Genomic DNA, 15666 nt, shown 5'->3' with positions numbered 1-15666 from the left:
GAGACGGAGGCCGCAGATGGAGTCCTCTCAGGATCCCTCCTCCACGTCCTCATCAACACTGAGGACTCCCGTTCTCAGGGAGCCAGTGGAGGTGGCTTCCCCAGCGCCCCCCAGGGCCGTGGCTCTAAAGCGCCCCTGGGTCTTGACTGACTGATCGGTTGTGTGTTGTCTACTAGTTTCTAATGAGGGGTGGCCGGGTGGCAGGCTGCCACCTTCCTGTGTGTGCTGCCACAACACAGCGCCGTCCCTCTCCCTCTGTCTTGCAGTCCTACCAGGACCTGGTGCAGCGCCTGGAGCCCGTGATCATGGAGCTGGAGCGGCAGGAGAACGTGCTGGTCATCTGCCACCAGGCTGTCCTGCGTTGCCTTCTGGCCTACTTCCTGGATAAGAGCGCAGGTGCCTCCCTCCCCCAGAACTTGCTGGGTGGGGTGGGATTGGGAGCTAGTTGCGGTCCCTGAGAGCGGGGAGGGAAGCCGGCCTCTGAGTTCGGGTCCTTCAGATCTCATCCTTCCTTACCGGGTCCGCACAGATGGTCTGTTGCGCTGCCTCCGGCCCTTAGGCCCCCCCCTTTCTTGTCAATCCCCGTGAGGCCCCTGCAGCACACACACGCACGCACGGTGGGTCAGCAGCTCCATGACACAGCCTCCTGAAAGCCCTCATCCAGTCACGCCTCAGGGGCTTTGGGAGGGACAGCTCTTCTCTTCAGCCCACCTCTGGGGAACAACCGCCCAGAAACCTCAGACTTAACATTTGAGTCTGAGTCTGCATGAGGTTCAGCTGAATCTCAATGCACCTAAGTTGTTTGGGGAATGACTTTTTTTAACTGTAACTCGTTGTGTGAGAGAGGATTTGGGGTTTGTTTTGATTCTGTTCTTTGGGCTAGGTGTTTTTTTCTAGGGCCATCTGCCTTGAGTGGGGTGGGGGGCCAGGGGAGACACCCCTGCCCGGCCAGGCCTCTGAGGTTCCAGCCTGGCAGATCCCTCACTGGAGGCCTGGGAATGTCCATCCTTGAGCCTCCTATTGAATCATGGACCTGTTTCTTTTTTTTTCAGAGGAGATGCCTTACCTGAAATGCCCCCTTCACACCGTCCTGAAACTGACTCCAGTCGCTTATGGTGAGTGTGGTGACACAGCCCAGGCTGCATGAGACCTGGTCCTTGGGACAGTGGCTCTGGTGGCTCTGGGGCTGTAAGCGGCCCGTCCCCTTTAACTAGGAGCTGCTGCTCTCTCCCCCACCCAGGTTGCCGTGTAGAATCCATCTACCTGAATGTGGAGTCAGTGAACACACACCGGGAGAGGTCAGAGGTGAGTGGAAGTTTCGTGCCTCTGGCCCTTCAGCACCTCCCTCCTGTTCTCCACCCTGAGGACCGTCAAGTGGCAGGGCCAGTGCGTGTGAACTTGGGAAGCTCCCAGTATGGTGTTGCCTGTAAATGCTGACGTGTGTCTTCCGGTGGGCTCTCCCTGAGGTTGTTTGTTGGGACTCCACGGGCCTGGGGGTTTCTCCCCTCCCTTCTCTCAGCATCCGTGTGCTCCCGCCCTGTCTCTCTTGTGGCTTCTTGGTGTCTTCTTTTTTCTCTTTCCATGCTTTCTTCCCCCATTTCTACTTGACCTGAGAAGTGAGCATTGAAGAAGACACATTCTGCTCTTAAATGGAACCACAGCACAAATATTGTTGCCTTTTTCTGGGGGGGGTGCCTAAAACTACTTTCAAGTTCCAGAGTTACGGGTTGAAACAGGATCAGCAAATCTGCTCAGTCATCTCTGTGCACTTAAGCACAGAATTACCAAGAAATGATAATCATGCAAAAAGAAGCGGAACTGGAGAAACATGTGATTTGGAAATTAGAGGCGAGAGGGTTGGTGGGTGGGAATTTTTTCAGGAGACCCCAGAGCCTGGCGGCATTGGATTTCCCCTTGGAAGTCTGAGACTCGGGTGGTCAGCCTGGTGGGCTCTCCTGAGGGCAGAGCTGATTTGCATCCAGGCGGATGTTGTGGAAGAAAGTTGAAATTTACTTTGTACCGATTGGAAATGCGTGCTTTGCCAGCGTCAGTCCGATGCTTCCGCGTGTACTGAATATGACATTCCCATTAGTGCAGGGGACTTTCCTGTTTCATGGGAGCTTGGCCAGAAGATTTTGGCACTAAAATCCTGGCTTCCACCAGCAGTTGCCTGGCTGGTTGACTGAAACACAAGAGGATGGCGTCCCTTGGCTCTGTGACGCCCCTTCTGAATGTGGGTGGTTGGAGGACGCTGCATTTCCTGGGGTTCTGGGAGGAGCAGCCTCCCGGCCCAGCCCCCAGCAGTGGGGTTTGGCTGAACTGGACTCTGATGGTTCCTGAACACTATTGTGCAGAACTGGGACAGGGTCTTGGTGGAGACAGACTCCCACTCAGGCTCCTGAGTCATGAGCTACAGTGACGGGCCATGGGGATCACTACGGTCGCTTTGGCACTTGGTCAGAAGACCAGTGTTTGGCCGTTTCTGCCTCCCTCGGGTCTGTGTCTTCAGTCTCCTGGCTGGCTTTGCATCCTGCCTTTCGGGTCCAGAGCCGGGGCATAGTCATGGGATACAAAAGCCGTTCCACGTCTGCCCTGCACATCCTGGCTCGTGGGCAGCTCGCAGGGGTCCCAGACACCTCCCCCTGCCCTCCTGCCATCCTGTCCCCTTAGTGGCTACCTGAGCCTCCTGCCCAGGCCTCTCTCTCCTCTGCTCTCCCTCTCGGAGGATGGCATCAAGGTTCTTTTCTCCGCCTTGGTATCTGCTGTAATCGAGTGACTGTGCGGAACTGGACCTGCTGTTCTTCCGTCACCTGCTTTGTGAATGTCGCGTTTATCTGGGTGGGTGTCTTGGAATGACCCAGAAAAGGGGCTTGGGAGGAAATCGTCCCATCATCTCGCTGACTGGGAGATGCGTGACAGAGGCAATGCTGTGGTCCCTGGGACATTCACCTTGGTCCATCTCATCGTATCAGTAAAATCCAGAAGCAGAGCAATGTGTTGCATTTGGTTTTGATTTTTTCTTTTGGGGGCTTTTTACTTTCCCTCTCCACATAACTGTCGCCTTCTCTCTTTTGTCTTTGTCTTGCTTAGGACGCAAAGAAGGGACCTAACCCACTCATGAGACGCAATAGTGTCACCCCACTAGCCAGCCCCGAGCCCACCAAAAAGCCTCGCATCAACAGCTTTGAGGAGCATGTGGCTTCTACCTCCGCTGCCCTGCCCAACTGCCTGCCCCCGGAGGTGCCCGCACAGCTGCCCGGACAAGTGCGTTACCCCCCTTTCCTTCCCTGCAGTGTGTCCCATGTGCAGGCGGGTGGTGGAGGGAGAGAGCGCGGGGGCACTCTGGAAGTTTGTGATACCCTGGAAGTCCGCAGGCAGGTCGTCCCTGACCATGGCTGTGAGTGCGCACACCTGCTTTCTGAGGAGGCGACCTTCACTGGGCAGCACCGGGCAGAGCGGAAGAGATGGCGAAGTGTTTGTGTCCCATCCACATTCGTGAATAGGTTTTTCTCAGGAGAAGTTGAAGGCAGCCCCTAGTTGGGAAGTCAGTCTCCATGCAGCTCTGGGCTGTTTGTTGGCTTCTGTGTGGCCTGAGGGTGTCTTTTCTGTCCCAGGCCCTTGGCTGCATAGTTTTTCTTCCTTTCTTGCTGTGGCTCTCTATTGCAGAAACGCTGTAGTCGAAGGGGCCCCGTGGAGAGTGTCCTCACCCAGAGCCTGCGCGGCCTGGGGAGAGCCCAGGCAGCCTGCCTTGCCAAGCTGGGTGGTCTGGAAATAGCCACTTCCTCACATAATGTAGTTTGTTTAATAGATAGTTAAAAAAACAAAAAAACCCGAAAAACTGAAAACCAATTAAATTTCACTTTATTCACTATGAAGATTAAAGGCTCATTGAGATCTTGGCTCTTGGGTATTAAGATTTGCTTTTAGGAAACCATTTTTTTTCCTTCAATGACAGCCAAAAATCTGTGGGACATAGAAACTCTGGGCACAAGTTTGGGTCCCACTAAAGGGTGTCCCCCCACCTCCACCCACCAGGCCTGGTCTCTTACAGATAAGGCACAGCTAAGTTTTGCATTGGATTTGTTTATGAGCTCCATGCTGAGGCCCACAAACTCTTTCTGCATTTCTCCTGAAGCCCTTAAACCCTGTGGTGTCTGGAAATGTGATGTGGCGGCAGGTGCTGTGCAGCCTTGGGCAGGCCTCAGTCTTCCCGTCTGAGGGATGGGGGAGGAGCACCTGCTGCTGGAGCAGGTCGAGTGAGGGAGTAGGTGCTGAGCCTGAGCACAATGGTGTCTGCCCCGCCGCCGGCTGTAGGATTTTATTGTCAGGCTACCTCCCTTCCGAGCCTTCAGTCTCCTTTCTTTTAAAATGATGGGGTAGGATTTGGAGATGACTACTTAATACTCCTTTCAGGGCTAAAATTAGAGGTGTTTTTACGAAACCTGAGAACTGAAGTTCTGCGTGGTGTGTCTATGGCACTGTTTTGGTATAAACTATGGGGTCCTAGTTGGAAGTTTAGAGGCCACCATCAGTGACGGTGGGGGGTTCCAGCCTGGGCTGAGTTCAGGGGGATGTGGGGCTGCACTGTCCTGGGTCACAGAGGATGCAGGGCAGGGCCTTTCCAGCACTCTGACAGGACAGTCCTCTGGGGTCGCCGAGCTGAATCCTCAGAGAGCCTGGGAGCTGGGCCAGGCTGGGAGGGTCCCAGCAGAGGATGTTCTGATTTCGTGTGACTTGGACCTCATACCCTGTCCCTCTACTGACCTCTCTCTCTCCACCTTTTCTCTCTGCAGCCTTTGCTAGGGAAAGCCTGTTTGTAAGTATTTTTCTCTGAATAATTTTGCTGCTAGCACCTCCTTCTTGCTTTCCCGTTTGCCCTCCTGCCTATTAACGTGTTGAGGATAAGGACAGTTTTTGTGGCATCGAAGGAGGGAGAGGGGCACAGCAGGAGGGAGAAGGGGATTCATGAATTATTAGCAAAGGACACAAGAAGTGTTTATGGCCCATCTGTTTTCTCTGTGTCCCGGTGCTGCCACGGTTACAGCTGGCTTCTCCTCGCTCCCTCTCAGGGTCCTGGGTTGCTGTTACTGTTAATCTCATTTGTCCTAGCCTCAGATTTTGGTGGTAAGCTAGGTGTTACCCTGGCTACCATTGTGTTTTAAGTTCTGTGTCTCCCCTGGAGAGCCCTTTTGTTTTGAGAGGAAAATTTACCCAGAGCCTAATCTACAAAACAGAGAGACCCTGCAGTCTCTCCCTCTTGTCCTGGCAGGGACCCCTTCCCCCACCTCTGGAAACTGTTGCTCTGGATCGGGCTGTCTTGCATGGGGACTGCTCCGCCTTGATGGCCATGTTCAGGATTGGGAGCAGCTTTTGAATCAGATCTGCTTGGTTTCCCCTTCCCTACAGCCAGAGCGTTTCTGTTGTCCTGGCGGTTCTGTATCGCAGTCACAGTAACAGCCATCATAAAACATCACCTCCCCAGCCACTCACATCGCACAGTTGAGAGGGCTGGAGAGTTCAGCCTCATAAGCCTTAAAAGCTTGGCTAGTTCTGGGAAAACAGTTGTTTGGCATCGAGCTTCTATTAGGTGGCTGCGCCTATAGTGAAATGTATTTTGCCATGCTCTACAGCTCTCGGGAAATGTGCGTGCTTGTGTCTTCCTACCTTTGATCCTTAAAACAACCCCAGGACATTTGCAGGGCAGACACTATCCCCGTTTACCAGATGAGGGCTGAGGTTAAGTCTCTTGCCATGGACATCCTGCCGGTCAAGTGGCAGAGCCCCGGCTTAGCCAGGCCCCACAGTCCTGAAGGTTGGCTGCCTTCTCTGGGCTGGTTTTGGGAACAGCCAAGATATGACTGTTCACCTGCCCCTGTCCCGGGCACCTGACATTTGCAGCCTGTGGGGCTGCCCAGAGCTGCTTGATTGACGTTTGCCTCTTGCAGCCTCTCCCTGCGGCAGCTTCCCGAGGCTGAGGTGTGTTTATTTAATGTGGGCATAGTGGCTGCCCTGTGGATCTGTGCATTTCCTGTTCCTTCCGACCCAGGGTCTGCTGTTGCCAGGGAAGAAATCTTCCTGCTGGGGAGGGTGGTATTCTCTGTGGTCTCAGTGCCCAGCACAGCCTAGGAGAACAAGCCCATGTCTGGGGCTGCAGATCCCAAAACGTATTATTAAAGTCACACCGAGCTGGGTTTGGATCTTGGCTGTACTCTCCTCTCTCCTCGGAACTCTGGGCCAGGTAGTGCAGTTCTAGGGTGCCGACTCCCTCCTCCATGAAATGGAGATAGGAAGGTTACAAGGTGCTTTGATAATGTCGCACTGACAGAATCTCTGGCACGTAGTCAGTGCCCAGTGGCTGGTAGCTGTTCTCGAGGGAGAAGCGGTGCCCTCTGCTTTGGTGGGTATGTCTTGGGCTCTGGTTCACACTTGGCTCTGCATTTCCACGCTCTCCTGTTCCTTCCACACAGTCCAGTGGGCTCAGCACGAAGAGAATGGGAAGTGGGGGAGCCCCTGGGATTGTGGATGCCAGTGAGGGTGGTTTCCTGGTGAAGCGGGAGAGGCAGCCTAGCCAGACGTGGTGCCCTTCAGTCCCTTCCTGAGGGCTCCATCAGTGCGTGGGGCCAACCATTTACCATGGATCCTGGATTTTGAAATTTCAAATGCACACTAAGAAAAAAATACTACTAAAGATGTTTTGTTTTGTTTTTCTTTTCCAACATGTTTCTTCCTTTGCCCCCACTATGCTTGAAAGACGAACTGTCTGTCACATTTTCTCAAAGTTTTCTCCTTACTAACCTTGGAAAGGTAAATGGCTCGGTGCATGCCTCTCTGTGCCCTCTGCATCTCTGAGTCATGGCATTGCTGCCCGGCAGGGCGTCTCGTTCTGTGTGAAGACTGCCCATTGTAAAGTATGTGACTCATACACCTCGTGCCAGAGAACTTGTGGTTTTTAAGAGCAGCACCATTGTCTTGAGGCCCCCTATCGTGTTTCCTCCTTTCCCTCCATGCATCCTGAGCCAGGGACACCATGAGTGAATGGTTTGACATGGCCTGTGCCTGCGACCCCCAGTGTCATTGTCTCATTGCTGTCCTGTGTGGGTGCTCGGAGCCTTGGGCTTGCCATGGACGAGGGTGGGTTGGAGCTAGCTGGGCAGGGGGACCTCACTCTCTGATCCCACAAGTTGGCCGGGTCCTCTCTGGTTGCAAGGTGACAGGGCCTTCCCCAGCAGATGCCCCCAGCCCCAGAGTCTGTGTGACATGCTTGTGGTTGGAGGGTCGGGTCACCTGGACTGCTGCGTCTGGCTGAGAACAGGCTCAGATCTAGGCTTCGGTGCTGCCAGCCTGGGGGTTCCCTCCTGGAGGGATTTCTGCACCAGGGCCCATGGTTCTGCATGGGGAGGGGAGGGAAGGGGGCCGAGGTGATCTTTTCATATCTGTTTGCCTGGGTCCCGTTCGCTCCCTGGACCCGTTTAAGACGGTCTTACTGTAGACTCTTAGGATGGGAGAGAATACTTTTTGAAAAGTGTCTCCCTTTTTTGCAGGTTAATTGAGGAGGTTAGGTAAAGGGACTGCAGCTGTGCGGTGGCAGCCATCCTCTGTCCCCAGCCAGCTGAAAAAACATTTTTTTAAGTGGGTGAGGCTCTGACTAGAACGGGAAGAGAGCTTTAGTGACAGGAGAGTTCTTATGCTTCTTTGGGGGCCCCTAGCACATCTTCTGCATGGCGTAGCCAGCAAGACTTCCCTGGACTCTCAAGGGTTGTGAGCCGAGGGTCTCTTAGGTGCTGACCCCAGTGCTCCCCAGAACAGCTCTGACCTACAGAGCTGCCTGCTGTCTGCCCCCCATCCTTCCTGCCTCCTGCAGGCAGATGCCCGGTGTCTGTCACAAGGCCCTTCTCCCATGCAGCTCTGGCCTTAACCTCCACGTGCTCCTGGGCCTCCCTGGGCAACTGCCAACAGTTTGGTTAATATGCTCTTTCCGGGTTGTGTTTTTTGTTTGGGGGGAGGGAAGGTGAAATCTCAGTTGCATGGCTTTAGTCTTTTGCTTTAGAAACCTAGGCAACAGTAATAATAATGCCCCTTCTCCACTCTTGTTTCTCCTGAAAACAGAACATGAACGGCTCGCAGAGCAGCGCCGACTCCTCTGGGACACACTGAGGCAGACCCGCCGGTTCTATTCCATTTCCTTTCCTGCAACTTAGGTAGGGGCTCTTCCATCTGCCTGAGGCCAGCGGTTCCAAGGACTTCTCCCGGAACGGGGCGGGGTGGCATAGAAGAGGGGTCTGCCGGTCAGAGTGGACCCATGCCCCCCACAGCACTGGGGTGGCCGAGACCCCAGCATGCTGTTCCCGCGTGTGCGCAGAGTCCGTGCTTCTGCTGCAGCCGCAGCTGCAGCCACCCCCACCCCAGCCTTCTGTCCACTGTCCAGGGCTGAGTGTCTCACTGACTGTCCACGAGGCTGGGTGAGGACGGTGAGCCATGGAGGAGGTGAGAGGAGGCCGTGAGGAGGGGACGCCGGACACCTCTGTGCTGTTTTATTTTGTTTCACTTTTGTGACTGTGGCCTGGAATGTTCTCAGCTGGGGCGGTGACACTGGTCCCAGAGCCCTAAAGTTCAAGGGGCCTAGATCCCAGCTGCTGAAGGTTCAGGGATGTTGAAAACTTTCACAAGGCTTGTTCGTGCATCATTGACTTGGGAAGAAGAGACATGTGCTGGAATTGGGCTGGCCAAGAGAGCCCCTCTGGAGGTGCAGACAGAAGCCCCTGAGCTGGACTTGCTGGTCAGCTAAGCAGTGGCCCTCTGCATGTCCACACACCTTCCCAGGTCTGTGCTTGGCCTCTGAAGATGCTGAAGGACCATCTGACTGTCAGCAAGAGGAAATAGCACCAGGGCCTCACCCTCTGGCGGAGCTATATGGTCCCTCCACTCAGGCTCGGATCTAAGGCCCCTGAGAGGTGGCTCTCCTGGGGCTGCTTGCTTTTGCACCTTTTTTTCTGGCAGAACATGTGACCCGAAAGTCACACCTTCTCTTCAGAAACTTAGATGTTTGGGTTTTGTGCCCTGCGCGAGCGGGAGTGTGAAAGAATGGGGAGTTGCGCCTTGCCCACAAGATGAGAAACTCAAAGGGATTCTGGGGGTGCTGGCTGGAGCCCGCACTCAGATCAGTTGGAGGACAACCCTTGGAGACAGCGTGCAGGAGAACGAAGATCCAGCCTCCTTCCTTCCGGATGTCCTTCACCTCCCTTAGTTGCCAGATCAAGACAGCGGCCCTCACTCTAGGCCACTTCCTCCAAGAGACAGTCGTGGTGTCCCTGGAGTGAGCTGTCGTACACTTTCATGGAGCACCTGCTGTGTGCCTGGCATGGTGTTAGGTTCCTGGGGGAATGTCCTCTCCATTCAAAGCAGGGGTTTGGGGACATGTGATGATGCTCAGCACCTATAGTTTCTACCTGCTGTTTTCTCCGTGTTGCTTCCAGGTCCTGGGGGAGGAAGGGGGTGTCCTGAGGCCCAGAAGAAACAATTTGGAGATTCAGCATTTGTCCAAATAACGCTTTGAGAATCTTTCCAAAAGCTGGTGCCAAAGGTCTCTTTCCTGTCCGCCCTCTGCTTTTGAGCCTCACATCCTTGCCCCTCTCAGCCCATGAAACAGCTGGGAGTGGGGGATGGGCAGGCTTGGACGGCGGAGCTGGAAGTGGAGAGAACAGCTATTTTTGTTTCTTTGTTGTTTGAGTGGAGCTCCTTGAGAATGTACATTTCTCTGGTTGGGATTATGTGGGAAATGGAACATACTTCGGACACCCTACAATCAAGTTTGAGGTTTTCACACCAAATCACTCAGTCCCTATCCCCCTTACTTGTCAGTCTGCGTGAGAGGAGGTCTGTATGTACATTCTGTGCCACCGAAGACTTGGGTTATTTTCCCTGTTTCCCGCTGTCTTGAGTCCAGTGGACTCGAGTGTATGTGTGTGGGTTGGTCATATATTTAGACCCAGGGGCCCGCAGTTCTGCTCTTGAAAATGACTTGATTATGTCCCACCTTCTGGACTTCTCCCTGGGTGTCTGCGCTAACTCTGATTCTTGACTCTTACTGGACGATCTGAGTGGGGCCGTGTGAAGGTGCTTCTCTCGCCCCTGCCGTCTGAAGTCAGTACAGACTTGGAGCCTTGCCTCCCACAGGACAGGATTCGCAAGGGCTGAGGTGGGGAGGTAGATGCAAATGGACAGGGAGGGGGACCTCGGGGAGCAGGTGCTGCTGAGGTGAAAGCCGGTGGTCTGACTCCAGGAGGCGCTGGATGGAGCTGCAGTCGTGAACCAATGTTCTGCCTCCGACCCTCCGCCCCTGAGAAATATCTGGGACCAATGTTTTTAACTTTGCATATTCGTTTTGGGGTGTGTGTACCTCTCTCGCTCCTTTTTCTGTCCTGAGACCGTGGATGAAACTCTCTGTTTAGGGGGAGGAGAAAAACTGTTTTGAACCACACCAATGATGATTTCGTTTGTGATACTTGAAATTTATTTTTTTATTATTTTGATAGCATATGTGCTATTTATTTATTTAATGTGTATAAGGGAGCCTGAAAACAGAAAGCTTTTTAGACTGGGTTTATTGTTCCTTGGTTGGTGTGGGGCCTTCTGTGTGTGACCTACAACTTCTCTGCATTCTGTATATCTGGATTAATTACCTGGGATGAAGCTGTACCAGCTTTCAGACGGGGGCTGCCTTTCAGAAATTTGTATATTTTGCAGTTGCCAGAACAATAAAATACCTGATTGAAATACACCGAAGTGCACCTCTGGTCCTTTCTGGCCGGGAGAATGTTTCACGCTTCCGGCCAGCGCGCCCAGTGTCTTTCCTTGGCTGTTACCTCCCCCTCCTCCTGCTTCCGTTAGACGGGACGCACAGGTCTCGATCACCTAGTGCCAGCGCTGGGGCAAACAATAAAATGTGTCCACTTTTTTATAGCAGCTTTAGGTTGACAGGAAGTAGCTAGTATGGAGGTCCCATATGCCCTCCTTTTGTCCATGTACTAAGTCTCCCCTATTATGAACAAATGTCACTCGTGTGGTATGTTTGTTAACAGCTGAAGAGCCAATACTGATCCATGAATGTTCATTGGAATCCATGGTTTTCACTAGGGGCGACTCTGTCGCACAGTTCCATGGGTTTTGGCAAGTGTGTGCTCGCGTGTGTCCCCCATTACAGCGTGCAGCGTGCCCATCAATGTTTACTCCCCTGTCCCATGCCCCTTCCCCCAGCAGCAGTTCTTACACGGGCAGTGGGGCTGGGCCAGGCCTGCACTCCACCCAGGTGCTCCCTGCCTGCAGGCCCAGGGGATGGTAGGACCCTCCAGCCCATTGATTCTCTTATCTTTGCCCTGGGCTCACTTTCTCCTTTTCTCACCAGCACAGTTAAGATATCTAAATTTTTTCAGACAGGAAAGAAGGGAGAAAGAGGAGAAACAATGTGCAAGAGAAACATCAGTCTAATTGCCTCTCAGGTGCCCTCAACTGGGCACCGGGCCCGAAACTCAGGCATGTGGGTTAACTGGGAATGGAACCAGAAACTTTGGGTTTGGGGCCAGTGCTCAACCAACTGGACAACACCAGCAAAGGCAACAGTGTTTGAACTTGGGATTATTTACAAAACAGTACCACCCAAACTGGAAAAGACACCAGAGTTAGGGCTTCCTGTCACTACCAAACCCAATAAGCAGAGACAGGGATCGAATCTTTACGGGCGCTTTATTCAGATGGCCCGTGGTCTGAAAGGACGGCGAGTTCTTACCCTAACGGACAAATCTTCCCTTTTCTTTCTAGGCCAAGGCTTTTATAGCAGGGAATAAACAAGGTGTGGTGAGGGGTTTTGAAGTTCAGTGAAAATTTAATTGGATTAAAAAAACGACTTCAGCCTTCTGGTCCTGGGCGGTGATCTTCAGCTGTGTCCTGGGCAGTGGTCATCTCACCCTGGAGGACAATGACTCCGCTATCATCTTGAATTGCTTGCAGTCCTCCTGAGGCCCAAAGGTGGAACTGCTTATGGTCTCCTGGAGTCAGGGTGGGGTGTACCTTCAGTTCCTGGAACAAAAGCTTTACATGCATTAATTACTAAGCTTATTAGCTATTACTTACACTAAAATTTTCCAACTCTTGAGTCCCCTCTCACCACTACAGGAATTGGTTAACTATTTGGGAAGAAAAAGCTAATGCGATCATAGCATTGTATCATCTGTCTTGACATGTGTGTGTTTTAATTAAACTGTTAATTAAAAAGGAGAAAATACTGGTGAATATCTAATTTTTTGATGGACAGAGACCAAGCTTAAAAGCAATAAAAGAAACTACAGAGGAAATACTGAGATTCCACAATGTAAATATTTTAAGTTCAATGTTATAAAAAATCATAAGCAAAAGGGGGGAAAACATGCTAAGAAATATTTGCAACAAATTTGACATGCACCCCCCCCCAATTATCCTAAATTGGGATATGCATTGGAACACATCTAAAGCAATAAAACCAAATTTTTCTAGATACCAGATCAAAGGCTTTTATTTCATCCTTCCCACAAACTTTTTTGATGCTTTAAAGAATAAAGGGAAAACAGGTTTGGTGGAGTTAAGTTCTAAAGGTTGTTTTGTGAACTTCGTTTTGGGTTCACATTCTTTCATGCACTGTGGGTGGCTTTGGCTTGGGCTTGGGCTTTGTTTCCCTGGGAGTGTGAGCAGGCAGCCTTCACCGTTTGCTGACGGGCCCAGGGAATCTGTAGACACTGGGTTTACCCTACAGGTTCTGACATACTTTTAAGATGATCCTAAAAGAAGCCCCTCAAAACATGGTAGTTTGGCCACTTGGGACTAAAGAGAACCCTTTGCTCACTCTCTGAGAGAGGTCTGGGTGTGTTGAATAGTGTGGGTGTCACTGGCAGAAGCCTCACCCCCTTTGCACACACAGGGATCATTAGCCACGTGATTCCGCATATAGGATAGGATAAAACGAAGATTAGCAGCGGGGTGGGTTTGGAGGACTGTCAGAAAGGAACCTGATGGTGGGGATGAGGGTGAGCGTAGTGGAGAAGTGCCTGTCACGTATGAAATATTTTGTAACATTGCGTTGCCCATAAATGCTCTATGCAAGCTGTCCATGTTCAGTTCCTCGAGGCCTAAACTTACGCAGCAGGCACCAGAGGAACCCTGCCTCAGATATGCTGGGCTAATTGAGCAAAAGATGTCTCACTGGGATGCTCTGACAACTGCATTTAGTGAACCAAGGAGCAGAAAGAGCAGGCACTCAAGGCCTGGGTGGGACTAGCTGCTTTTCCATAATTCCTGGCTGTGTGATAGAATCCAGGGCCTGGGGAGAGGGGTCACACCAGCCCATTGTGAAGGATTCCTGGGGCAACCCCGGGCTTTGGAGATGGACAGTCCACAGTTCACCTCTCTGTCCCACCACGTGCCAAATGCATGGACTTAGACAAGGAACTTAATATTTTTTAACTTGTTCTCCATTCATAAAATGGGGATATTCATACTGTATTTATTTGTTTGTTTTTTAGAGAGAGAGATTGATTTGTTGTTCTACTTAGTTATGCATTCATTGGTTGATTCTTGTATGTGCCCTGACTGGGGATGGAACCCACGACCTTGGCATACTGGGATGACACTCTAACCAGCTGAGCTACTTGGTCAGGGCCTCCATACTGTACTTTTTATTATAAAATGCACCATCAGTTGATTCACTTTTGTACAAAACAGGGCAAACCATATGCACATTGAATGCAAGACAAAATTCAATTTTGGATGTGTTAGATGTGTTAGACAAATGTAGACAAAAATTCTCCTTAAAAGTAAAGAAATACCATAATTACTTTTCGGGCTTTTGTGGGGACTAAATCTTATAAATGAAGATCCCTTGTCATGAGTAAGCACTGAAATGGTTGTCATTAATCTAATAATGGCCCTGGCTTATGTGGCTCAATAGATTTGAGTGCCGGTCTGCAAACCAAAGGGTCATCAGTTCAATTCCCAGTCCGGGCACATGCCTGGGTTGTGGGCCAGGTGCCTGGTAGGGGGTGCATGAGAGGCAACCACAGATTGGTGTTTCTCTACCTTTCTCCTTCCCTTCCCCTCTCTGTAAAAATAAATAAATAAAATCTTTAAAAAAATGTGCTTGGTGCTTTAAATTCGAAGCAGGTATTGTTATCCTTACTTTGCAGATGCAGCGACTAGGAGAACTTAAGGATCCTGCTTGATTTTGCTCAGCCATAACTGGGGAAAAGCCCCAGGTCTGTCAGACCAGCAGTCACACCACCTGAGAGCCACGCAGCTGGGCAAGACCTTGCTGGATAGAGCATCAGCCACAGGAATGGGACTGAGTCACATTGCTCATTAGCAAGTAGGGTTTTGTGTCCCTGGGGCTATGGAGATAGCTTTCTGAGTCCCAATGAACAACAGGTTTTCTCTACCACATGTCCAGTCTCTAAGGATCCCTGTTTTCTGCTTCCCACTGTTTCCACATAGGGCTGGGAGACCAGCAACTTCTGGGAGACCTTTTCCTGAAGTACATTAAAGACTTGCCCAAGGGTGCACCCGAGTAGATAGTTTTAGAGGAACAGTTCTCCAGATACTCAGCTTCTACACTCACCCTTTCTGAAACAGCCTGGGAAGTTTGCTTATAGGCACAATAAATAGTTTCTTTGCTTGGTAAACAGAAGGCAACCCCGTCACCCACCCCAAGGCACTTACTACAGTGCACTGGCCCCGGGGTGGAAACACCCCAGGGCACCCGACAAAGAGCAGCCGCTTTAATGATTAACCCAGGCTCTCCAACCCCAGGGATTTCTTTCCTCCCCTCTTTTTGTGAAAGGCTGTAATGTTTTCAATTCAGAGCAATTGAAACAGTATAAGTTAGTGCGGCCATCCCTGACTTTTTGATTTCAGAACTCATACTTCTTTCCCCTAAGTCAAATAAGAACCTAAAAATTTGGATTCTTTTTTTTAAAATTGAGGTATGATTGACACATCACATTGTATTAGTTTCAGATGTACAACATGATGACTTCGTATTTGTAAATAAGACTTTTGTGCTCTCAAAAATTATTAAGGACTCTAAAGAGCCTTTGCCTATGTGTGCGCTATCTATCTGTCCATATTTAGTGGATTTGAAATGGAAACTGCAAAAACCCCACATTGTTTAACACTTTATTTTAAAATAAGCTCATGACATGTTATAAACAATTTATGCAAAATAACTTCTTTTTTAAAAAGATTTTATTTACTTATTTTTTAGAGAGGAAAAGGGAGGGAGAAAGAGAGGGAAACAAACATCAACATCAATGTGTGGTTGCCTCTCATGTGCCCCCTACTGAGGACCTGGCCTGCAACTAGACGTGCTCTAGACAGGGAATCGAACTGGTGACCCTTTGGTTTTCAGGCAGGCACTCAACCACTGAGCCACACCAGCCAGGGCAAATAACTATACTTTCCAAAATTGAAAATGTTTGGTGAGAAGAATTAGCATTTGTATTTTTTGTAAGTCTCTCGAGTGGCAGGTTCTCTTACCCGATTCTTTCTTCAGCTGTTGTGATGTACTTACTGCTTTGGCTAAAGCAAGCAAAATATAACCAAAGACACTGAAATAGAGAACAGGGGGACAGCGACCAGAGTCCAGAGGGA

The 15666-nt window shown here is 50.9% G+C and overlaps 1 protein-coding gene across 5 annotated transcripts in view; it reads left to right on the top strand.

Moving 5' to 3' along the window:
- Window positions 1–10777, top strand: part of PFKFB3 (6-phosphofructo-2-kinase/fructose-2,6-biphosphatase 3) — a 72059-nt gene extending 61282 nt beyond the window's left edge. For 2 of the 5 annotated variants that reach the window (XM_037065989.1, XM_037065991.1), the window contains exons 11-17: window positions 267–396; window positions 1053–1115; window positions 1241–1305; window positions 3091–3264; window positions 4794–4816; window positions 6752–6804; window positions 8107–10777. In XM_037065989.1, coding sequence (XP_036921884.1) covers window positions 267–396; window positions 1053–1115; window positions 1241–1305; window positions 3091–3264; window positions 4794–4816; window positions 6752–6794 — 498 coding nt within the window. In that variant the 3' untranslated portion in view covers window positions 6795–6804; window positions 8107–10777. The remainder of the gene's footprint in view (window positions 1–266; window positions 397–1052; window positions 1116–1240; window positions 1306–3090; window positions 3265–4793; window positions 4817–6751; window positions 6805–8106) is intronic. The other 3 variants (XM_037065988.1, XM_037065987.1, XM_037065990.1) reach the window with 3 other exon arrangements.
- Window positions 10778–15666: the final 4889 nt, after the last annotated feature.

The sequence above is a fragment of the Sturnira hondurensis genome, unplaced genomic scaffold (genome assembly GCF_014824575.4).
Source record: "Sturnira hondurensis isolate 20B ecotype Veracruz unplaced genomic scaffold, ASM1482457v3 Scaffold0016284, whole genome shotgun sequence".
In the NCBI taxonomy this organism is placed as follows: domain Eukaryota; kingdom Metazoa; phylum Chordata; class Mammalia; order Chiroptera; family Phyllostomidae; genus Sturnira; species Sturnira hondurensis.
Note: the sequence above shows the minus strand (reverse complement) of the source record. Positions and strands in the feature narration are given on the sequence as shown.